Below are 22,246 nucleotides of genomic sequence, written 5' to 3' on the forward strand. Positions count from 1 at the left end.
CACCTGCTGTGTGTGGCCAAATTCCAGTCTCTGAAATGCAGGGTTCTCCGGCACTCGGCCCCCAGGTTTCTCCGGCACTCGGCCCCCGCCAGCCACTCGTGGAGGCTTCCCCGACCCCTCGTGCGTGAGACACAACTGCAACAGACCCCCCAGTTCCCCAGCGTCTCACTCTGAGCTGAGCCTACTGCGGAAAGCTTGGTCTTGGTTTCATGATGGGGTGTCTGGACAAGCAGGACACTCGGGGTCCTGAGAGGTTTCCTTCCCGGGGCGTTGGGGGTAGTTTCCGAGGACCTGGGAGAGGTGGCAGGGAAGTCACTGCAGGCTGTGTGGGGTGTGCGTGTACGCAGCCCACACGTCCCATCCCCTCTTCTGACCCAAGCGCGGCTTTGGGGAAGCAGCCACCAGTGCCGGGCCGTGAGCTGTGTACTTGCGTGCCAGTGGGTCCGCTTGGGCCCACGACGTGGGGAAGAGGGAGGGAGAATGCAGCGGCACTGGGGCAGGGCGGCGACGCAGAGAGACCTGGCTTTGTGGTGTGTGATTCCCACAGCCCCACTGGGGCCAGGGGACAGATATCTGAAGCCAGAGAGGGGTCTTGGAACTATGGGAAAACCTGATTCAATGAGGAGGTCAGGCCTCAGCTGAACGGCCTGACAGGGAAAGCTGTCCCCTCCGGGAGGTGGAGGCCCCTTTCAGTTTTCCCGGGCTCCCCTTTCATGTGCAACAGCTGGCTTAACGCTGGGAAAATCGCCGTCTGTGAAGCACAGAAAGAGACGGGAACTGTGGCCCATCGGCAACAGAACAGAGGTCACTACCTAGCCATTGGTGACCCAGACGTTTCAGCAGGAAGACAGGGCTTTTAAAATACTGTTATAACCGAGTCAACTGCTTCAGAGGGAAAGACGGACAAAAATGGGCGGAAGGACAAGGCCTTGCAGCAGAGATGGGAAGAGGCCACAGTTAGTGGTTCCTGGGAAGGCGAGCGCCTCTGCTCAGACTTGGCATTTTCATGACTCCTGAGGACTTGTCCCCTGACCCCGCACACCTGTCCTCACCTGGTAAACAGCTACTCATCTCCTACAAGCCCCAGGCCTCTCTGGGCCCCAGTGTCCTGCTCATGAGATGAAGGGAGCCACGGGACGGCTCCCTGCCTCCTGCCTGCAGCCCCGTGTCTGGGCCCTAGGGCTGCTCCCTGCAGCTGGGAGCCCTCGGAGGGGCTCTGGGCGGCTGACAAGCTGGGCTGCACGCATTGCCAGTTGAGAGCAGCACCATGCCCAGGCTGGCTCTGGAACGTTTTCCACCTTCGCGGACCCACGGGTGACTTCATTTGGGGGGCTCCCTCCCCACCCATCAGTGCAGCTACGGGACCGGCCCCAGTTTGTCCGGCGCTGGTCTGCAGAGCAGCCAGGGCCCGGGCTGGGCCGCAGCCCCCTCTGTGGGCTCTGGGTGGCTCTTCTCTGTCTCTAGGGTCTTTGGACTCAGTGGGGGCCCCCTGGAGCCCTGGGGAGGGGACTGGGCGGAACACGCATCTCTAATATATGCCCGGTGCCTATGACCTCTGTCTTCCAAGCAGCGCTGGCTGGGGGGTTGCCCGGATGCCTTCCCCACAGGAGCAGAGAGGGGGGCAGCAGCCAGCCGACACGGGGAGGGGGGGCGGCAGGGGTGGGGGAGGGGAGGGAGGAGGTGGCTGGGGGCGTCGACTGCTGGGCGCACTGGCAGTTTCGACGAAGGCTGAGTCTGCCTGAAAACTTTTTCCCGTAATAAGTTTCCTTGATGCCAAAGAGGACCTGGCTCCAGTATTCACTGGGGGTTCAGACTGTGACAGGTCCCACTGGCATTTGTCATTGTTGGCTTGCTCTCATCCCCAGGGAGGGCAGACTCAAAAGCTGGCAGCCGTCCACAGTGGGACACCCAAGGCAGGCGGGAGGTGGCGCCCCAACACAAGCGCTGAACCTGCGGCCTCCGCACCACCTCCTCCCCCTCCTGAGCCCCTGAGCCCTTCCCTTCGGGGCTGTAAAACCTGCCACTTCCCGGAACCGCAGCCCTAGGCACTAAAATCCAGGCCCTCAGGGGGTCGGGGCAGTTCTCTGTCCACAGCCGGCTTGGGTTTCCAAGAATGCCTTTCCCCGCCGGAAGGAACGGTCACAGAGTCGGGCAGTTGGAATGTGATAGGGAAGAGAGAGGCTAAAGGGAGAGCAATTGTGAGTCTGGGCAAGAGGCCTGAGTGTCGGTGACATTCAGAAATTGACTGCGCGGCACCGAGGGGGCAGTGAGGGCGATTGGCAGGTGGCCTGTGGCCTTTCGGTCCCGGAAAGGTGAGGGGTGGCTCCCACTGCTGGTGGTTTGTTTGCTTTTCGAGGCGCCTTTTCCCTTTTACTGTGAAATGATTTTCTGCCCGGTGACCTTGTTATATTGCCAGGGAAAGCGACAGTCGTCCCGGCCAAGTAAATAATTCAGCGCTGGGCAGCGAGGTATTGACCGGAGCTCGTGCCGTGTGGCAGGTGTCCCTCTCTGTGTTTGCGGCAGGGACTGAAGCAGCGAGAGCCGAAGTTACTTAGCGAGATTGCTACCAATTAAGCTTTATTTATTTTTTACGTTAGAGAGTATCTGGTGACATTTATCCGTGACATAGGGGTCAGGAGCCACTTGATTGCTCTTCTCCCTCCTCATCGAGGGACAGCAGAGCTTGTGGTGGAGAGGCGGGGTGGCCAGGACCGGGGGCGGGGAGGGGGGCAGCGAGTGCTCACTGTCATTACAGTGCTGCCTGCCGTCCTCCGCACCCACGGTGCACAGACGCCCAGGCTCGCGAGGACGAACGTCCGAAACCCCTGGGAGCCACGGAGGGGCTGCCTCGTGCTGGGGCAGGAGCGGTGGCCCCCAAGCAGCCCCTGTGGTTTGTCCCCAACCTGCAGCCACAGGCCAACTCCTGCGCCGGGGACCAGGGCTCCTGCGGTTCCGACGTGGGAGAGTCATTCTTTCAGCAGGGGGCTGCTTTCCGCAGCCTCATTTTCAAATGCAAATACCCCTCCTGAGGGTCACAAAGAAGTCCTGCCACGTGGCACCTGGCAGGCAGCCCTGACCCAGGAGTCCTGGGGGCTCCTCCCCCTCCCCTGGGGGCCGGGAGGACAGGAAGGGGGAGCCGACTGACCACACACGGGCTGGAGTTCATCCTCTTGCCTTCACAGGGAAAACCTGGACTTCCAGCTCCGCCTGGCGAGTGTAGAGCCCTGGGTGCACCTGGCAGGAGGAAGCTGTTTTCCCTTTTCCTCACTCCTCTGTCTCCTCTCAGCTGGGAGAATGGATTTCCTACTCAGGCCGACAGGGTTGGGGGGACCCCTGCTTCGTCCCCCTGTGGTAGCGCAAAATCCTGGGCAGGGGACCAGGCCTGAGAGACACAGGGACCCATGGGAGGCACAGAAATCCATTCCAGTGCTGGGAGGCCCTTCCTTTATTTATTTCATTTCTTTAATTAGGTAATTAATCAGCAACATTGATCAGGAAAAAATGATGCCTGGTTGGCCAAGTCCTTGGAGGAAAATCAATGATGTTAATTCTCAAACATTCAACATGACTAAGAATCCTTAGTAAACCGGAGATAGAAAGATTTTCTCCGCTTGATACAAAGTTTCTACCCCGCTAACCTCAGACCTGCTGGTGAAAAGGGGGGTCCTTTGGCCGCGAGGTCAGAAACGAGACGGTCAGACGGTCGCAACTGCTACGCTGTCGTGTGTGGGAGGCGGCAGGCAGTGCCGTAAGTAAGACACGAGGAGACTAAAAAGGCAGCGCACAATTAGTAAAGGAATAAGCACCGTCATTTTTTCTTTGCTCACAGCATCTTCATGCAGAAACCTACTAAGGCACCTGCGGAAAAGACACAGGACTTGTAAAAGAGATTGGCGAGATTGCAAGAGAAAGATGGAAAAGCCCAACTGCGTTCTGCTTCTGCACACTGGCAGCAGTCACAAGTTTCGATGAGGAATGATGCAGGGGACGCCGGCCTCAGAGACTTGGGACGCCTAGAGAAAAATCTGGAAGACGACCTGCGGATCCTGTCGGCGGAACCTACCACACGTGCCCAGCTCACCGACCCGAGGGCTTGGCATTGCTGAGATGTTCGTTCTCTTTAACTTGATCTATGGATTTGACCCAGCCCCAAGCGAAACCCCGGAAATTTACGTATTTTTTGTAGAAACTGACACACTAGTTATAGTGGGGGGGGGGAATAGTACGGAGGGAATGTCCAGTGTGGCACCGACAGCGTCTGCTCCAGTCACAACACACAGCTGGTCCATTGTTCACCTCCCCTGGTCTGAGCGGCACAGCGAGGGCACCTGGCGGCCGGCCTCAGGTTGCAGTGGCTCAGTGGCGGTCTCCCGGGAATTCGCAACTGGTCTGCTGGTGGACCCTCTATGGCTCCTCACCAGTGGCCTTGCCGGGGAGCTGAGCACTTCATCTGCAGTCACCAGGAAGACCAAGCCTCTGAGTTGTCTCTGGTGCAATAGTTTCTATTTTATAGAAAACGCACGCGGTAGCTGAACACCATGTATCTCTTTAATAAATAAAGCCAACTGCTGGAATATTTCATGGCAGAGAGACCGTTTGCTTAGTCCCCGCCTCATCCATTTCGGGGGGAATGGCACGTTCTCATCCACGTGACCGATTTTCGTTTTCCACGCTGCCCGTCTGCGCCTCCCGTGTCCCCAGGCCTGTACGCAGGCCCGGGCTCCGAGGAGCCTGCGGTTTGTGTCTGAGCGCAGTGCTCCTTGTCATCTGTGTTTTGTGTGCCCAGCCCCCCCACATCTGTCCCCAGGGCTCTCTGATTCATGCAGGGAGGTGCTGTCTGCCTCCCGGATGTCCCCCCACCCCCCGTCCCTGCCGCTGGGTGGCACCGCGCTCCCCAGAGGGGCGTCTGGACTGTGGGTGGGCTGAGACGCCCCTCAGGCTACCTTTTGCTCAGATGTCCGGAGACCCACGGGCTCTTGTTCCCGCAGCTCAACACGCCTGATGGAAAGACGAAGGAGACCACCCCTTCCGGTGACGGCCACCGGGAGAAAGTGCCAAGCTGGCCCAGAGGACAGCAGCTCCGGTGCAGGGGGACCCGGCTGCGTCTGAGTCTGATGGGGACTCTCCAGGCACCAGGGACAGGCAGGGAGGCCTCTGAAGGCCCGGCTCAAATGCCACTGTACTGGGTTTCAAATAAAATCCACAGGAAAAGGTGTTCTGGGTGGTGCGTTCGAACCCATGGCTTTGTCTTTGGTGGGTACTCGTTCCTCCTGATTGGTGTGTCCCCCTACACTCCGCGCAGGCTCCCCACTCTTTGTCCTCAACTTGGAGTGCTCCACGGGGACCCCAGGGAGCACGCGCCCGGGTGCCCACCCACCTGCTTGTGGAACCGCGGGCCCACGCCTGGCCAGATCCTCCTTTGAATCCCTGGCACTGACCGAGCAGGGCCACTGGTCCCTGGGGTCTGAGGGGTTTGCTGTGGCCTCCTGGGGACCCCCCTTCTCCTCAGCCTCAGCCTGACTTCCACTCTCTTCTGTTCGGCGGCGCCAAGCTCCCCCTTCAGCGAAGGTGCCCAGCCTCACCCGCGATTTCCTTTCCAGAAATTCTGGTCCCGGTAGGAGACCTCAGGGCCCGTTCCTCCGTGCGTGCAGAGCCAGCACAGCCGCGGGGCTGAGGCCCAGCGCACACCTGCCTCCTCCCCCGCGAGCAGCGTGGGGCCCGTGGCCCCCGGGCGGGGGCCTGGCTGAAGGGTTGCTGTGATGGGACACGGCCCCCACCCCCGGCCCGTCCCTGGAGCAGCCTGGAGCAGCGCCACCCCGTCACGGGCACGTCGCCTCCACTCCACCTGGCGTCGCTGGGAGCCGCGTTCCTTTCTTGCACAGACGGCGGGTGTTCGCCTGCACATTAGCCTGAGGTGGTACTGACTGAACCGAGAAGAGCACCGATCCTTCCGGACAGACCCACGAGGTCGTCAGAGCTACAGCTCCATGGCGCTGATCAATAGATCAATAGAGATGAGATGAGAGATCACTTATTGCATCCACCGGAGCAGCGGCCCCGCCCGCCCGCCCGCGCCACGTTGGGGGTCCCTGCGCCGGGGTCAGCCCGAAGGCGCCCGTCTTTTCCTCCGGCCGGAGCGGGTGGGCGGGGCCAGGTTGTGCGGCAACACCCTAGCTCGGAGGGCGGGGGCGGGATGGGCGTGGCTTCACAGTGACGCACTCTTCGACACTCCACGCTGGGGGGCCCTGCGCTCCGCGGAACCGAGGGACTCAGGCCGCCCCAGAACGTACTTTCTGTGTTGACCGTCGGGGGTCGTCTAGCCCTCCTCTCCCAGGGAAAGAAGGCCTGGGTCTTGCACGAGCAACCAAATGCCTGGACTGGAAGTCAGGCCTGCCCCTTCTGTGCACAGCTCACTGGCCAGGGCCCGTCGCGGGGACGCAGGAGGCGCGATCCGAACCCAGAGTTGGCCCAGGAGACACGGTGTCCGTGAGCAACCTCACCGACACGCAGCTGGTTTAAACACTCGCTGGGTTTGGGACAAATCCAGGAGATCGGGCCCTGCATGCGACCCTGTCCGGGGGTGAAGAACCCCAGTCCCCGATGCGCGTCTGTCTGCCCCAAACGCACACGTTTCAGAGGCTGGAAACCATCCCCAGATGCAGGGAGAAAGAGTGTGGAAGGAGGCCCCGCGTGGGCCCAGGTTTCCCCTCCAACCAGCAGTGACTTTAGTGACAGCAAATGCACCTGGATGTATGTTCTCCCAGCAGGCTCATGGGTCGGCTCATGGATTTAAAAGGAGAAAGGCCGACTGGATTGATACCACACCTCTGCCCAGCGAACTCCTCTCCTGCGGGACCCTGGCTGGGGGGGTCACTTGGCTCCCCGAGGTCCCCTGTCCCTGGGGGAGGCTGGGTGAGTTCTCCTGGGCCAGGTGCCCCGGGCTGCCCTCCAGCAGAGCTGGCAGCTGGCCCCACCAACAGGACGGCCCAAGGCTTGGCATTCACACATGCCTGTAGAGAGCTTATTTCAAAGTCGTTTTTTATTCAACTGTTATTCAGCAATATACAATACAGTGCAGAAACAAGTGTCGGGACTTGTTTCCGGTGTTTATTTAAAAATAAATACTATTGACAGTGAATTTCAATTAATGATATGATGTATCTTTTTTAATCAAAATGTCTCGAAAGAAATAATTTACTTTAATAAAAAAGGTAAGCCCCCCAAAAGTAAATGAAAATAAGTCCCTAAACACAGCAATCTACTGAAAATAGTTTGCTTTGTCAGAAAGGTGGTGAGCCAGCATTTTCCCCAACGTATCCTGGAGATGGCGGCTCGACGGTTCGTGCAAAATGAAGACCTGGAGGTTATGTGGAGAAAAGAAAATGTCAGGAAGCAGAGACCAGCCAGCCCCAGGCGCCAAGCCCAGACCCCGCCTCGTGTGGAAAGTGGACGTGTTAGTTCAGGCGCTCGATGTCGGCATAACTTCCCCCGAGTTCTATCGATTTGTTTTCCACGTGGACTTTGTCATGCTTTTCTCCGTCTCTCTGTGTCCATCAGCGACATGGTCTGCCCTCCGCCCAGGGGGCCGGGCCAGCAGGGTGGCCCCACGGAGGGACGCAGGACCTCGACGCAGCGCCCGTCAGTGCCCCGCCAGCAGGCCCAGGAGCTTATGCAGGGCCAGCAGCAGCAGGGACAGGAGCGGGTCCGCGGGGTAGGTGCGGCCGGTGCCTGCAGGGGACCAGAAAACGGCAGGGTTACTGGGCACCTGGTTCAAGGCCTGCACGGGGACCGGTCCACGAAACATCCCGCACCCTGGCCTCTGCGTGGCAGCTGATTTCAGGGACCGGCTTGGTCAGACAGCAGGGTGTCCAGCCTCAAATGATCTGTGCTAGAGAGGAGGCCGAGTCCCAGCCTCGTTTTCATTGAATAAAAAGACAGTGTGCTCCCTCTCCCACCCCTGCCCCCAGTACTACTACCCCACGAAGTGCCCTCAGAGGTTAAGGCCCGCCCCTCCCCCCACACCTCCTCCAGAGAGTCTCCATGATTGCACCCGACTCCAGCCCCTCCAACTCATGCCTGAACCGCACAGCTGGGCACCCGCATGGTTCTGTGCCAGTCCTGTGCTTGGGGTCAAACTTGGGAGCTCAAATCCCTGGTTCGTGGTGGAGAGGGGGCTCGTGTCCCTGAGGAGTGGCCCTGGCACCATTCTGGCGGGAGGCCCCTCCCACCTGGTGCTCCAGTTTGGTCACCACCTCGGGCCCCTGGCCTGCCCCCAGCTCTCCAACTGTCTGTGGTCGGGGTGTTCATCTGTTGGAAGCAGAGGAAAGGCAGCCCAGCAAGCCCAGGCTTCTCCCAGGAAGGCAGGGTGCTTCCCCCAGGGTCCGTGAGAGGAGATGCCAGAATCCCGGACACACCGCTGCCACAGATGGTCCCCTCAGCCCCTGCTGGGTGGGCAGTCCATCACGCCAGCAGAGGCCAGGACAGGGCTGCAGCCCCTCCCTGCCGGGGGCTGAGCACGGCAGGCCAGCTGGTAGCCTAGGAGCGGCAGCCAGGAGACGGCACCCCCGGGTCTGGGGTTGCTCAGAGGCTGCTTGTCGTCCTTGCAGCTTTAACAAGATTCATTTCAGGGATGAGAGGAGCCAGCGCTGACCCAACACACCTGGGGGCTGGCCCCGCCCACAGAAACGGGGTGGGGGCTGAGAAGCTGGCGAGACAGGCGGGGTGTCCTGGCTGAGGGCTGACTGCCGTCTGTGCCCTGGGCGGCCCCCTCTGCGGCCCCTGCGAGGCGAGGAGTGGGCCCACCCCAAGCGGCAACACTTGGGCTCTGCGGCCTTCCGCAGTGCACTTGGACCTCCGCCTCGCACAGAGGCGCAGGCCTGTCTGGCTGCAGCAACTGGGTGCAGACAGCTCTTACACCTGCTCCCCCACTCGGCTCCGTCCTGGGGCCCCTCCGAGCATGCGTGGGGCAGGCGGCTGAACCTGGCCAAGGAGAAGGCTCCGTTGTGGCACCTCCCGGGGCCAGGGTGCCAGAAGGCCCTTTCCGGGTTTTGGGGGGGCTTGTGGAGTCCAGCAGAGGGAGCACATCAGAGTCATTCTGGCCACAGTCTGGGGGGCCTGGGTGTGGTCCAGAAGACCCTGGCCAGAGCCAAGCACAGTGTCGGGGGCTCTCCTGGAGGTGGACCCCTCACTTCTCTTCACCATTTCCCCCACCCTCCCCATCCCTGCCTCAGGGGACGCAAAGCACCGACTCCTTCGGAGCCCAGGGGCTGGGGACAGGGACCAGGAAGCCACTTGAGGACTCTGTCTGGTCTGCAGAAGGGTCTGGCTTAGTGCACACAGAGTCTTAAAGACTTTAATTCACAATCAAACATGTAATGCCCAGTGGACTTTTACCTAAAAACAGAGATTCTCCATCTGCTGGGAGGGCCCAGGACCCCGCGCCCAGGCCGGCTTTCCCACGGAGCCTTGAGGCCGGCAGCCCCGGCTCTTCTTGGAAGAGGTCCCCATGCTCCCCTTCCCCTCCAACCCCAACCGGGGCCCAGGGTGGCCGCCAGGTCTGCCCCAGCCCCTGGTGCAGCCGGGCCTCCCTTTGCCCAGCCTGCTGCCTTGTCCCCACCACCCAGCCTGGCCCTAAGTGGCTGAGTTTGCCAGCTCTTGCGTGGGATCCAGCAAACCAGGCCTCCGACCCGCCTTTGTCCCTATGTGGCCGTGGGACTGTGACATTCCTGACGGTCACCCATGCCCACCCCGTGGCTCTCTGTGCTGGGCAGGCCGGCTGGCCGAGCAGTCCCACTGAGTGGGCAGGTGCTGCCTGGCATGGAGGCCCTCACTGGCGTTTCAATTAAAGCCTCTTTGAGGATCTTTATTCAGAGGGAGTCAGCGAGGAGTAATCGAGCCCCCAGAACTGGACAGAATTAATTTCTGCTGTGAAATTAACATGTGCTGGTAACCAGGCAAAGACGGGGAACCACAGAGGCCGCTGGGGTGTGAAGGGAATGGAGACGTTGGGAGAAAACCTGCGTGTGAGGGCGGAGGGGCAGGAGAGTGGACGAGATGTGGGCCCCTCGGCCTGTGCTCGGCCAGCTGCCGTCCTGTCGGGGCCCAGCCCTGGGCTGCAGGACAAAGCCGGGGGGGGGGGGTGACACCTGCGAAGGTGGTGTGTGTGGTGGGTGGGCACGGCACCCAGGCCCCTACAAATAGAATCCAGGCTCCTTCCTGGCTGGACAGCCTTCCTGACCCTGCCTGTGCCTGAACCGCCCCGGCCCTGACTCCTGGCCTCCCGCTCATGGCTCATGCTGTCCCCCTGGCTGGATGTCCCCTTCGTCCCAGGCGACCCCTGGGCCTCTAACCCCCCTCACCATACCAGGGATGGGGCAGAGACCACAGGGCCGCCCAGGAACCCAACCCAGCCCCCAGCCAGAGGCCAATGCAAAGCAGACGTCACACCCCCCACGACCTCACCTGAGGTCGGAGACCTAACCCCCTGCCCGGCCCATCTGAGGACCTCCAGACCAAGTCCGTTTCTGGGCTCCACCTGAGCAGCCCGGGGTGTGTCCACCCTGTGACCCGTGTCTTCCCTGGGGTGAAGCACGGGAAGGCCCGGACCCCTGTCACCACACTTCCTGCCTGCACCCGGCAACGCTCTCAAAACACCTGTCACACGAACAAACACAAGTGTCGCTCAGACGTCCCCGTGTGGTCCAGGCGCCAGTGACGGCACCAGGGTCGCACACGAGGCTGGATCCTCAAGGCCGGCCGCCGTCACAGTGCCGTCACCTCTCACGCCCACACCCTGTGCGCCCCCCTAAGTTCTCCAGTGAGCTCCACTCTGCCACCCCTTCCCCTCCCCCAATCCTTGTTCTGTGAGGTGCAGGTCGCTCTGTACACAAACCACTTCGAATTCCTCCCTCAGAAAGTGACGTCATGCAGACCTTTTTAAAATACAGAAACGTGGTCAGATGCATTGGATACTTTGTGTAACTTTCACACTCAGATACATCGGTAACTGTGTAAATCTCTGGACTCTACCAGTTGCTTCCGAGCCCTTGAAGCAATAGGACCCCCTTTTCAAGCTACCTCTGCCTGGAACCCCAACATCTGAAACCATTCGGAGCAGAAGTGCCCTGTGTGAAGCTGGGGGTACAGCTGGGGGCCCAGGGCTCCAAAAACCTCCATTTGGGAACCACTCATGGGAGGCTATCTGGGGCCTGTTACGGGTCTGAAACCCATGGACCAGTGGGCGCTGGGGGCCCGTTTCACAGACCCCACCACTCCGTGGGGGTAACAGTCCAGTTGTAATCCAACTCATCCCCTCCCCGGCCTTTGTCCCTCAAGGCACAATGTGCCCCAGATCCCTCCGGTGAGGCAAACAGTAGGCACTCAATCAATGCCTACTCAATGGAGGCAGCTCAGTGCCCCGCCCAGCAGAGCTGGGTGGGCCCGGCCAAGCCAAGGCAGGAAAGATGGCCAGAGGCCCGAGGCCCAGGACACAGGGGCTGGGCCTTCCCTCCAGACCCTGCCTTCATGTTTCCCACAGAGACCTTGTCTTTGGAAACGCGATTTCACTGAAAAGGTTAACGCGGTTTTAATTGCCCAGGGACCCTGCTCTGAAAATTCTGTAACAGGTGCTCATTACATAAAATCAGCGCCCAGGAGCTGCCCAGGAGCTGCCCGTGGCCAGTGCGCCTCCGCAGCCCGGGCTGCGCCTCGAGTTACTGCTGCCGGTGTGTTTCTGTTACATCAGTCCCTCATGCGGCCCCCGTGACTCGTCTGCCCCCCTGGAGATTCAGTTTGTTAGATGCTTGGGGAAGTGTCTCTACACTCACTTTCACGTGGATAATAATAATCCAATCTCAGCCTGGCCGCGTCCACCCGCATACCCGGCATCCAGCAGAGACGGGGGCCCTTGCTCCCTCCCTCGGCAGGAGGGACGGTGGGGGCTGGGGCAGGATGAGCACTTCTGGGCTACGCCACCAGCTGGGACCTCTCTCCCGGAGGCCTCCTTCCTGGTCGACTCGGGCGGGACAGCACGTCTGCGGCCCCAACCACTCGTTCTGCAAAACCCAGCCTGCACCCGTGTGCACACGCCTTCCCGCTCCCGTTCCCTGCACGCCCACCCCGTCCTGCCAGCCGGCCAGTCTCTCCTCCACCCCCTCGCTCCCCCTCAGCTACTTGTTTTTCAGCCCACCCCTCCATCCAGACAGTGCGCCCGCCCTGCCGGGTCCGGGCTGGATCACTGCTTCTAACGTGGTCTCCCCATATCCACTCCGTTCCCCCGCCCACGCTCCACACCACTCCTCCCCCCGGCCACCGACGCCCCCTGCAGGAGGCAGCAGGCACAGCAGGGCCGTGTGGCCAGGCCCACACAGCGGCAGGTGTCATTTGCCGTGGACACGAGAAGCCACGGTGAACTGCTCACTGGGCACCTGACTCGTGGAAAATAGCAGCTCCAGGCAAGGACAGGGTGTGGCGTCTTCCCCTCTTCCTGTTCTCCCACTTGGAATGGCACTGGCTGCGCTGGCTGGAGGGGCTCAGTGGGCTGGGCGTGGCCCCAGAAAGCGAAAGGTCACAGGTTCAATTCCTGGTCAGGGCACCTGCCTGGGCTGTGGGTTCTGGGCCTGGTTGGGGTGCGTGCAGGAGACAGCCCATCGATGTTTCTCCCCCTACCTAAAATTAAATAAAGCCCTGACGAAGAAATGGCACAGAGAGGGAAAGACAAAATCAGCTGCTCTCCCAGCCTTTTGCAGCCCTGATGGTGCTCTCTGGCCGGAAGGCCCATCACTTCCTCCTGTCTCCCCCAGCTCCGTGCTCACAGCGAGAGTGGAGGGCGAAGGTCTCAGAGGGAGGTCTCTGGCCGGAGCAGGGGAGCAGCCAGTGGGCCCATGACGGAGCCCTGGACAGTCCATGCCAGCCAGTCCCACAGCCACCGCCGCCATCACTGCTGCCGCCGCCACCCAGCGAGCACGTTCCAGACGCAGCCGTGTGCGGAGCTCGGCTCTCTCTGTGGGTGGCTGACCCTGCCACTCACTCTCTGGCGCAGGCACTGGTGACAACCAGACGATCACAGATGCAGGAACTGCCGAAGGGTCAGGGTTCAAATGCAGCCGGATGGCATGGGAGGCAAGCGGCGCGGTTCTTATGAAGTCAAGGACTGGGCGTGATCCTGGGTGGCCGGAGCTGCTGCAAGGCCCCAACACGGGAAGACGTGTGGCATTCAGAGCCGGGCCTGCCTGCGAGCCAGCTGAACGGCAAGGAGGATCCGAAATGTCAGAAGAACCAGACGGTCAGAAAGGGCGGGGAGTCGAGCCTCCCCCGGACTGTCTGCAGTCTCTCTCAGGTCTGCGCTCTGTCTCCCCTGGCACAGTGGGCAGCCCCTGGGAGGGCTGGCCTTGCCTGGGTCACTTCCCGGGGCCTCGCTCTTCACTGGGCACTGGGGCCCTACGGTCAGTTGGCTTTCCTGGCCATATCCACCCTTCTGGCAAAGTAGCCACATCTCAGCTGCCCAGGGCAGAGCCCACGGGCGCGGTGATGGTGGGGAAAAGCTTTGAAATGCGCAGGCCTCATGCTCTGGCTGTGCGGCTGAGCACCTCCCGAAGCTACGTCCACGGCTCACTGCCCAACGGCCACTGAACCCTGACCCAGAGGAGGCCAAATCGGGGACTCCGTCGTGGTGTGAGTGCCGGCACCGAGGATGAACAGGATCGGGCTCAGGCTGGTGGTTCCTGGGGCTGGCCCCTGTGCCTGCAGCCCTTACGTAAGACAAAGGGAAGCTTCTCACTGCCTTGGATAAGTTTCCAAGAGACGCCTGGTGACAGCACAGAAAAGATGGGGACAGAAAAGATGGTACTCTGTCCCTCTGGGCTGCAAAGGTGTCTTGAGAGCAAGCCTGCGTCTCCCAGGAAGCTCAGGTGTTCGGGCCCCAGCTCAGCCCCTGCCTCTGTCCACGTGGGGCAGAGCTAATCGATATCGCATTACAGAGGCACTTGACCTCGGCTGTGCCCGCGGGTGCTCTGGGACGCCTTCACATTCAGAGCTTCAAAAAAATGTGCACCTGGCAGGTTTAATGAGAAGCTTCTTGCTGGGTTTGGCTCCCGGTGACATTTAGAAAGACTGCTCTTCACTCGTCTCGAGGAGACTGCCACCCCGCTGAGGGAGGGCTCTGGGCCCCAGGGAGCGGGCTGTTTGATGACCTGAGACAGGGGGAGGGAGGCAGAGCCGCACGCAGGGGGGAAGCCGCGGGACACACATGGGGCACTCGGTAGGCGTTCAGTCAGAGGCAACGTCTGTGTTATTTGTCCTCATTACAATCATAGTGCAGCTGTTCTGTCCTCGATTCGGGGGTTTCCCAGCTGCTGAGAGAATGGCTGTGCCGTGACCCGACCGAACACTCAGTGACGGACAAAGGCCACTCCATTTGGTGTGACTTTCTCATTCTAGGAGGTGCAGGGAGGAGGAGGGGGTAGGTGAGGCCTTCAGAAACTTTTCGAGGACTGACCTACACAGAAAAACAAAGATCCCTGAAATCACACCAGCTACAGGAAGCCTCCTCTGATTGCCTCAGCCGGATAGGGACTGAGACAGATGGCTCTGTCCTGGAGTCACGGGGATGCCCTGACGCTCCTCAGTGGGGCTTGTGGTGGCCATCGCCGGTCCCTGCTCATGGCAACCCTGATGAGAGGATGGTGCGTGGCCGGTAATGCCCCACACTGGCCACTGTCAGCGGGGAGGGCGCACCTCTCGCCGGCTGTGAGGCCCAGCAACATCCTTTATGAAATCCTTTGCTTGTTCCTTGCAGGGGCTTGATTTCCTGGGGCAACTCCCCCCAGATTCACTTCCTCTTTGAAGACGAGCCTCAAACCGGATCGGAGTTTGGGGGAAGTGTTGATTTCAGGTGATGGTTTCAGGTCCCCGAGGGTCCGGGGCAGTGGGAAGGGCAGGTGGCCACACCCGACCTGCTGTGCCATCTCTGCCGGCTCCGTCATCCACCAGGGGCAAGGGTGCAGAGTGACCCTCTTGCTTGGAGCCCCCTCTGTGCGTGGTCTACAGTTGCCATGGCAACACCCAAGGATGCTCCCCTCGATGGCTCCTGGAGGTAGCAGCCTCTCCGATGCCAACACACCCATGGCCTTGGCCGTCTTTCTCTCATTGTTCATTGAAACACGGAGAGACCATTCTCTGTGTGGGTTCCAGGCAGCCGGTGCCACAAACAGCTGTGCCCGGGGGCCTCTGCTTGCAGCCGGCGCCCAAGGCTAATTAGAGGTTCACACGCCAGAGACCTGATCCCCAGCTCCCTGCGGCGGGGGGCCTCCAGCCCACACGTGAGGGGTCCTCACAAATGGTGTTCTCAGGGGCCGAGCTCGGCTCCAACGCGGCACCTCTCCTGGTTTAAAGGGTTTGTCTGGGAGGGACTCCGTTTTGCTTTTTTCTGGAGATGGCAACCAGCAACAAATGGCTCATGAAAAAGAGGTCAGCATTCAGATTAATCAGGGGCCAGACTTACGGACGTGGCTAAGCAGGACCCCCATCTCCCGGGCCGTCTCTCTTGTGCTCGACCAGTCCAGGCTATTTTTAAGCACAAATATCAGAACGTCTCTTGACAACTGAGATGTGAAATAAATGAGTTTTCGCATATAAACTTTTAGCGCAAAATGTGTGTCCGGCTGCTTTGGGCGCACACAGGGGGCAGGCAGGGTTTTCTGGCTACGCAGCAGCTGAAGGACAGAGGTTCACATAGGTGCCCCCCCCGCACCCCCGACCCAGCATTACTGAAGGAGCACACCTGGAAAACCGCAGCACAGCCTCGCCCCCGGATTTCAGGTTTCCCCCCCAGGAGCAGTCGCTCACCAGGTGACATGCGGGCAGGTAGGCTGGTGCCAGCCCTGGAACTGCCAAACCAAAACAGCCAGAGCATCCACCTGCCCCAGGCCCGTGCCCACCTTGTTCATTAGGGACTCAGCTCTGGGTTTGCCCCGGAATCAGGGTGGGGTGGAATCAGTCCACCCCCTTTGAGAGCTGGGGTGTTCCCTTGGTGCCCCCAGATTGGCCACCCACTTTCCTCCATTCCATCCTGAGTTCTGGGGGGGTCCCCTCATAGGCCGCACCCCCCCCCCCCCGCAGCTCCCAGAGGGAGGCCCTGGCAGGAGCAGGGAAGCAGGGAAGGAGCAGGAGGCGAGTGAGGCCCCTGCTGGGCAGCAGAGAATTGGCTGTGTCTCTCCACCGAGGCCACAACTCTTATCAGACTGGCCTCTCCGGGTCCTGCTGACTACCTCCTCCCCTTGCTCCCGGAGACCAGCCACGGTCCTGGCCACCTTCCACACAGGGTTTTCTGCCATGGGGGTCAGCTGCCTGGGGCCGGGCTGGAGACTGGATCTCTGACCAGATGTGCAGAGCAGTCAGATTGGCTGAGGCAGGGCTCCAGGGCTCAGGCTGCGGTTGGGGGAGAGGCAGCCTCCGCAGGAGTGAGTGCTGGACTTTGGCCTCAGGAACGCTTTCCTGGGCACAGCCCAGGCCCCTCTCAAAGGCCACTTTCCCACTGCGCATCCTGGACGAGAGCCTTTCACGGACTCTGCTGCCTCCAGAGCCTGGCCTCCAGCTGCCAGCCCCCCAGCTTTATTTCCTGCACCCCTGTCCAGCCAGAGCAGCACTGACATGGTCAACAACCACATGCATACAGCATTTCCACAGTGAACACCCCCTGGAGGTCAGGGATTGCCTCGTCTGCTTTCCAGATGGAGAAATGTGTTTCTAGGTGTTCGGCCACTTGCCTACAGTCACACAGCTTGCACACTGGCCTTCCCAAGCCTCCCCTTCGCCCTGAGGCGTGTCCCAGCTGAGACATGAGCCTACTTGCTGGAGCCCAAGAGGGTGGCACAGAAGGGCCTTTTCTGCACCAACAAGCCTCAAGTCAGCTAAGCACTTTTCCAGGGCACGAACTGCGAGCTAGACAGACACGGCTAACTTCCCCCAGGAGTCACACTCCCCTTGCAGTGTGATGCAGCCAGGACTACATTTCCCAGCCTGCCTTGCAGCCATGCTGATGGAGGCATCTGAGTGCTGGCCCCTGAACAAGGGAGGAAGTAACAACATTTTCCACTTCTCAGCTGGGCCCTGCACCAGCTTGTCTCCCTCTCCGAGAGAAGGCAGCCCGACCAACATGACGGCAGAAGCTAATTGTTCTCCATCTTCCAGGAATGACAAAGGCCTGGAACCCTTCTAAATGCATCAGGAGGAAATCCATTAACTATGTACAATGTAGCCCCTGAGCGAGCAATGCAGCCTCTCCTTTGTTTGTGGGCTGCGTGCTGGTGCCCCCCCAGAGTGAGTGACCCTGGAAGCCACTGGTTGAAGGTGGCACTGTCTCTCGCATCTGGGCCCCTGAATGACTGCCTGGGGCACAGCCACCACTCTGCCCAGTCCAGAGTGGAACTTGCTGTGAACCAGAAACAATGTATTTCACGAGTGTTAAAACTGCTGGCCTTCCGGGTTTGCTTGTCTGGGCCGCCAGAGCTGTCCTAAATGGACAGGAAACTCCCCAGCCAGATGGAGGAGCCTGGCCCTACACCGCTGGGCTGACTCACTTCACAGCATAGCCTGTGTCTGAGTGACCCCGGGTGTCCACAAAGACCACAGAGGCTACCCCAGAGGTTACCTGCTGGCCACCCACACGGCTCAGTGGGGTCAGGCGGCATCCAGACACACCCAGCCCGCATCTAGAGGTTCCCCACACTCCGGCTCGCACATCCACAAGTACGCCGCGGGAAGGCTTCTGGTAGCGAACACTCAAGACAGGAAAACAACAAGGAGAACCCCAGCCAGGCTGCCAACCCAAGTCCAGGGGCACCCAAGTTACCAACTACCACGGGACGCACACGCAGATGACCCGCACGGCCATCCCTGGGCTCACCCCACCATGCAGCCAGGCCAGCACGCCCTCTCAGCGCCCACCTGAGCCATGCCTCTGCCGCAGAAGGACCGCCTGGCCCGGGGGCGGCGATGCAGATGAAGCAGCGGCTGCAGCGCCCGCGGCGGAGGTGGTGGTGGCGGCGGGGGCTGTGTGGGCCGTGGATGCAGCGGCGGCAGGTGGGCTCCGGGGAGGCGGGCTCCTGTCACCACAGCTGGGCTCCGAGGTGGTGCGGCCCGCAGCGCCGGTGGTGCCCACGTGGCTGGCGATGGAGGCACCAGCCGGGCCGTGGCGTCGCGGGCCGCTGCTCTGGATGTGGGACACCGCCTCCGCGGCCTGCATGTTGGGCGGTGCGAAGCGCGAGAGCACGCGCAGCAGCGCCTGGGCCGTGTGCTCCCGCGTGTCGTCGTCGCTGTGGTCGGACACGCGGCACTCGTACACGCCCTCGTCCTGCTGCCGCACCGCGGAGAGCCGCAGCCGGTGAGAGATATCGTTGCCCTGGACACGCACGGTCTGCAAGAGGGCAGACTGGGGTCGGAGGCCCGGAGGAGCAGGCTGCCCACGCCCACCAGCGCGCCCCCATGCGCAGCGCCCCTCCCCCAAGCTGTGCCCACCGCCTGGAACCCAGGTGTCCTTCTTCCCGGGGTCTCCCCTGTGGCATGGGGCTCCCAACTCTGTCTGGACCTGGGCTGCCCTGCCCATTGCACCGTGTCCCCGTAGCCGAAGGCTCCCCAGGTCTAAACAGGCCGCAGTGCTCTGAGGCCCGGCCTTCAGCCCTGCCCCCACTGACATCTCTGCACCCCCGAACCCCGGGGCCCAGAGTGGTGGCCGCAGGAAGCCACCCTGCCCTCGGAGGACGCATGTATACCTACCTGCTCACATATCCCGGGCCCTGTACAACTAACCCCCAGCCCTCCCAAGGAGGGAGGACCTCGAGGCTGCTGCTGCTGGCCCCCCCTGGCCCTTGGCTACTTAGGAACCTGCCCTGGCTGGGTCAGCCCGATACTCCCAGTACAAGGCACTTACCCCCCACCTCCCTGGCCTGGTGGGGACACGGGGAAGCACCCGGTTTGCGGCCCTGGCCCCACACCCAGGGACCCCCTCACCTCTGAACCTGGCTCTGGTAGTCTCCAGGCCCTGAGGCCTGCACGTTCCCACTGGGACAACTGGGGCGCATCTCCCCCGAGTTACACACCCCACCAGCCCCAGCTCTGGGAAGCCAGGCGAGACTGCCTGCCCCCGTTGCGAGCCCACAATACCAGGCACTTCGACCTGGGGCCTGCAGCCCCAGCAAGGGCCCTGGGAGTGTGGGGGGCGGGGCGAGGCCCACCAGCCAGGGCAGGGACCCCCCCAACCCCTCCCCACCACGGAGGAGCAGCCACCCTAGTCTGGGGGAGAAAGGCCAGAGAGGTGTTTCAGGCAGACCCGCAGGGCCTACGTGGACGAAGGAGAGGTGTACAGGTGAGCACAGAGGGGAGGAAGGGGAGTCAAGCCTGGGGCCCTCGATTTATACAAAAGAGAAACCAATCCCGCTGCTGGCAACAGATGGCGCCTGGACACGCCAAGCAGCCGCCAATGCAAGAAAGTGCCCGTCCGCGGAGCCTTTCTCACAGGGAGGAGGCTGCAGGGCGCGAGGCGGCCAGCAGGGGTCCCCCGCGGCCCACGCTGGGCTCCACACTTACGCTGATTTTAGTTGCATCCTTATTTGTTACCTAAAATGCAAAGAGGGAGAGAAGGGACATTAGGCTCTCGGCCTTCAGGCTCAGGGGACGCAGAGGAGCCTCTGGCAGGGGGACCCTCCGCAGGAGGGCTGGGACTTGAACACGCTGGGCTGTGGCCAGGGTGGCTGAGTGCAGGGAAGGGATCAGGGGCGGCCAGGGCCGAATGCACGGGAGACACTGGGATTTCCAGGAGTGTTCCCGGAAGGAAGCAGGGCGTGCCGCAAGCGTGGAGCCTGGCCCAGGAAGGGTGGCCCTGCACCCCTGCCGGCCAAAGAGGGGAGGCTGGAAGGCCAGCGGCGGGGAGCGTCCCCACTCTGGCCATGTTTCTCTAAACTTTATTTCTCTAAACCTTATAGGAAACTAGATGGGAGGGCCAGTGTATGGGGATAGGGCTCAGTGGTAGACGTGAGTGGTAACTCAGGGTGGGACCCTGTGTGCACATGTGTGCATGCGTGTGCACCGGTGTGCATCAGAGACTGTGGGTGAAGAGGCACAGGGGCTGTGGGGCCCTCCCTGGAGGTGACCTGGGGGCTGCCCTGTGCACGTGCTCTGTGGGCCTCTGGAATCCAGGCGCAGAGGAGAGTAACAATTTGGCCTGGGCGCCGCGGCCCTCGGAGCGACAGAAGGCAGGGAAAGGGGTCCCCCTCCAGCAGCCAGCGCCCGTCAGACGCTGGGACCACGGTCAGCCAGAAAGAGCAGGCAAACTGGGTGAAGTGTGGCCCTTTATGGGCTTGGTGCGCACTTCTGGAAGGGTCTGGGGAGAGTGAATGGGTGAACAGGATTTGGAGGTAACAGTGGCGAGGGGGAGGGGGAAGGGGAGGGGGGAGATGGGGTTTCCTGCCCCAGGGCCTCGGGCCGCACCTTGCTCCGGGCACCCGGGGCGCTGAGCGCCAGGCCCTGCAGCAGCTCCCGGGGCGGCTCCTCCAGGTGCCACCACTGGATCTCCAGCGAGTAGGCGGCGGCTCCGCTCGCGCGGAACGCGCAGGGCAGTTCGATGTCGTCTCCCTCCCGTACTGTCACATCTTTGGGGACTTCGGTAAATGTCGCTGGGGGCGGGGAAGAGAGAGGCGTGACTAACTGCGGGGCGGAGGTGGGGGGCCTGGGTCAACCCAAAGTGAAACGCCTGGCTCAGGATCGCGGGCCTTGTGCTTCCCACCCTGAGGCTCCACGCGTGGCCCAGGCGCCAGCAAAGTTCTCTAGAGCTCGGCCGGGTCGCCGCTGTGACCGACAACCGCCGCAGGCTGCTTCCCTCCGGGGCCGCCCCGGCGCCCCGAGGGGCTAACGCTTCTGGCTGCCTCCCACTGCACTAGCCGGGCTGCGCTGGGGTGTGCCAACTCCCGAGCTCTGCACGTCGCCTCTCCGCAGCTGGAGCCCGGGTCCCGCTCCCAATGACCCGGGCGCGCTGCGGTGGCGACACTTTGCTGTTCTGTGCCCCCTACCCCTGCGGCCCGGGCTGCACGCAGGAATGGCTCCAGAAGGTGAAGCCTTCCCCTTCTCTTCCTCCTCCTCCGCTGTGGCGACCGGGGCAGGCTGGCTCCAGTGGCCCTGGAGAGAACCCCCGATCCCCCAGGCAGCAAAGTTCCCGCGCTCACCGTCGGCCACGAAGAGCAGCAGCAGCGGCGGCAGGTATCCGAGGGCGCCGAGCTGGTTCCGCTGTTCCATTTCCCGAGGGGGGCGCGGCGGCGGTGAGACCCGGGGCGCGGAGAGGCGGCGGCGGCGGCGGCAACCCAGGCTCGGATCCGGCTGGGGCTCGAGCTAGGACGCCTCGGAACCTGCCATGGCCCGGCGTGCAGCGCCCCCTCCCCCGGCCGCCAGCGGCCGCCAATCAGCCCCGCTGCCTCGCCGGCTGGCCCGGCGCGGCTCCGGCTAGGGGCGCTGCGCGGGGTGCGCAGAACGCCAGGTCCCGCCTGGGGCTACAGGCGGTGGTTCCGGGCCTCCCTGTACCTCCGCGTCCACAGGACGATGAGGAACCGCAGGTTAGTCTCTGCCGGGCAGGCCGGGCAGGGGCTGGGCCGCGTCGGGACCCATCCCTGGCCGAGGGAGCGCGGGCCTCGGAGCCGCGAGCAGAATTCCGCCTCTCGGGCTCCTGGCTGCGCTCCTGGCTGCCACCTCCTCCGCCTCCCGCCTGGCTCTCGCGTCGCCGCCCCCGCCGGTCCCTCCGCGGCTCTCACCGCAAAGCGAGTGGGCGCTCAGCCGCGGCGCGCAGACCTGGCGTCCGACCCAGCGCAGCGAGGGGACAGCGGGACCGGCGTGGCGGACCCGGAGAGCGGCGAGGAGGGAAGGGGGGAAGGGGGGAAGGGAGGGGGCGGTCAGTGGCCGAGCGCGGAGCCGCCTCCGCCGCCGCATCACCCCGCCCTCCGCTCCCCTCCCCACTGCTCGCGCAGCCGGCACCGCCCCCGTCCCGGAGCGCCCCCCTCGGCCCCGCGGGGGTCGCCTGTTGAAACCAGTCTCTCGGGCTGGAGCGCGGCCCGCCCCGCCCCCGCTGCGGCTGGGGGGTCCTCCCACCCAAACTCCGTCTAGGGAGACGACCGCTCATCCCCGCCCGCGGCGCGTCCCGGGGCTCTCTCCGCAGACCCCCGCCCTTAACTCCTTACCCCGGTCTGGGCGACGAGCCGCACCGCCCTTT

The 22,246-nt window shown here is 62.4% G+C and overlaps 1 protein-coding gene and 1 long non-coding RNA gene across 3 annotated transcripts; one reads left to right on the forward strand and one right to left on the reverse strand.

Annotated features, from left to right (window-relative positions):
• The first annotated feature begins 1,995 nt into the window (after positions 1 to 1,995).
• Positions 1,996 to 4,581, forward strand: LOC128628430 (uncharacterized). Its single transcript, XR_008392812.1, has 2 exons — positions 1,996 to 2,198; positions 3,830 to 4,581. It is a non-coding gene; the product is annotated as an uncharacterized LOC128628430 (long non-coding RNA).
• A 2,865-nt stretch (positions 4,582 to 7,446) lies between these two features.
• On the reverse strand, positions 7,447 to 21,338 carry VSTM2B (V-set and transmembrane domain containing 2B). 2 transcript variants are annotated; one of them, XM_037144787.2, is made up of 5 exons: positions 21,213 to 21,338; positions 20,482 to 20,666; positions 19,582 to 19,611; positions 17,944 to 18,412; positions 7,447 to 7,728 (listed from the first exon to the last, which is right to left on the reverse strand). In XM_037144787.2, exons 1-5 carry the CDS (start codon positions 21,280 to 21,282, stop codon positions 7,640 to 7,642), a joined length of 843 nt encoding a protein of 280 aa, XP_037000682.2. In that variant the 5' UTR covers positions 21,283 to 21,338; the 3' UTR covers positions 7,447 to 7,639. The 2 variants fall into 2 exon arrangements, with proteins under 2 accessions (XP_037000682.2, XP_037000685.2); XM_037144790.2 differs by lacking the exon at positions 19,582 to 19,611.
• Positions 21,339 to 22,246: the final 908 nt, after the last annotated feature.

The sequence above is a fragment of the Artibeus jamaicensis genome, unplaced genomic scaffold, assembly GCF_021234435.1.
Source record: "Artibeus jamaicensis isolate MK-2021 breed Jamaican fruit bat unplaced genomic scaffold, CSHL_Jam_final contig_755, whole genome shotgun sequence".
NCBI lineage: Eukaryota > Metazoa > Chordata > Mammalia > Chiroptera > Phyllostomidae > Artibeus > Artibeus jamaicensis.

What these genes read in the sequence shown, in the direction of transcription:
- VSTM2B (XM_037144787.2), bottom strand. Translation starts at nt 21,282, where the DNA reads ATGGAACAGCGGAACCAGCTCGGCGCCCTCGGATACCTGCCGCCGCTG. An exon ending in CCCCGGGTGCCCGGAGCAAG is followed by an intron (nt 19,612 to 20,481) that starts GTGCGGCCCGAG and finishes TTTGCATTTTAG; the next exon opens with GTAACAAATAAGGATGCAAC. An exon ending in GCGGCAGAGGCATGGCTCAG is followed by an intron (nt 7,729 to 17,943) that starts GTGGGCGCTGAG and finishes GGTCCCCTGCAG; the next exon opens with GCACCGGCCGCACCTACCCC.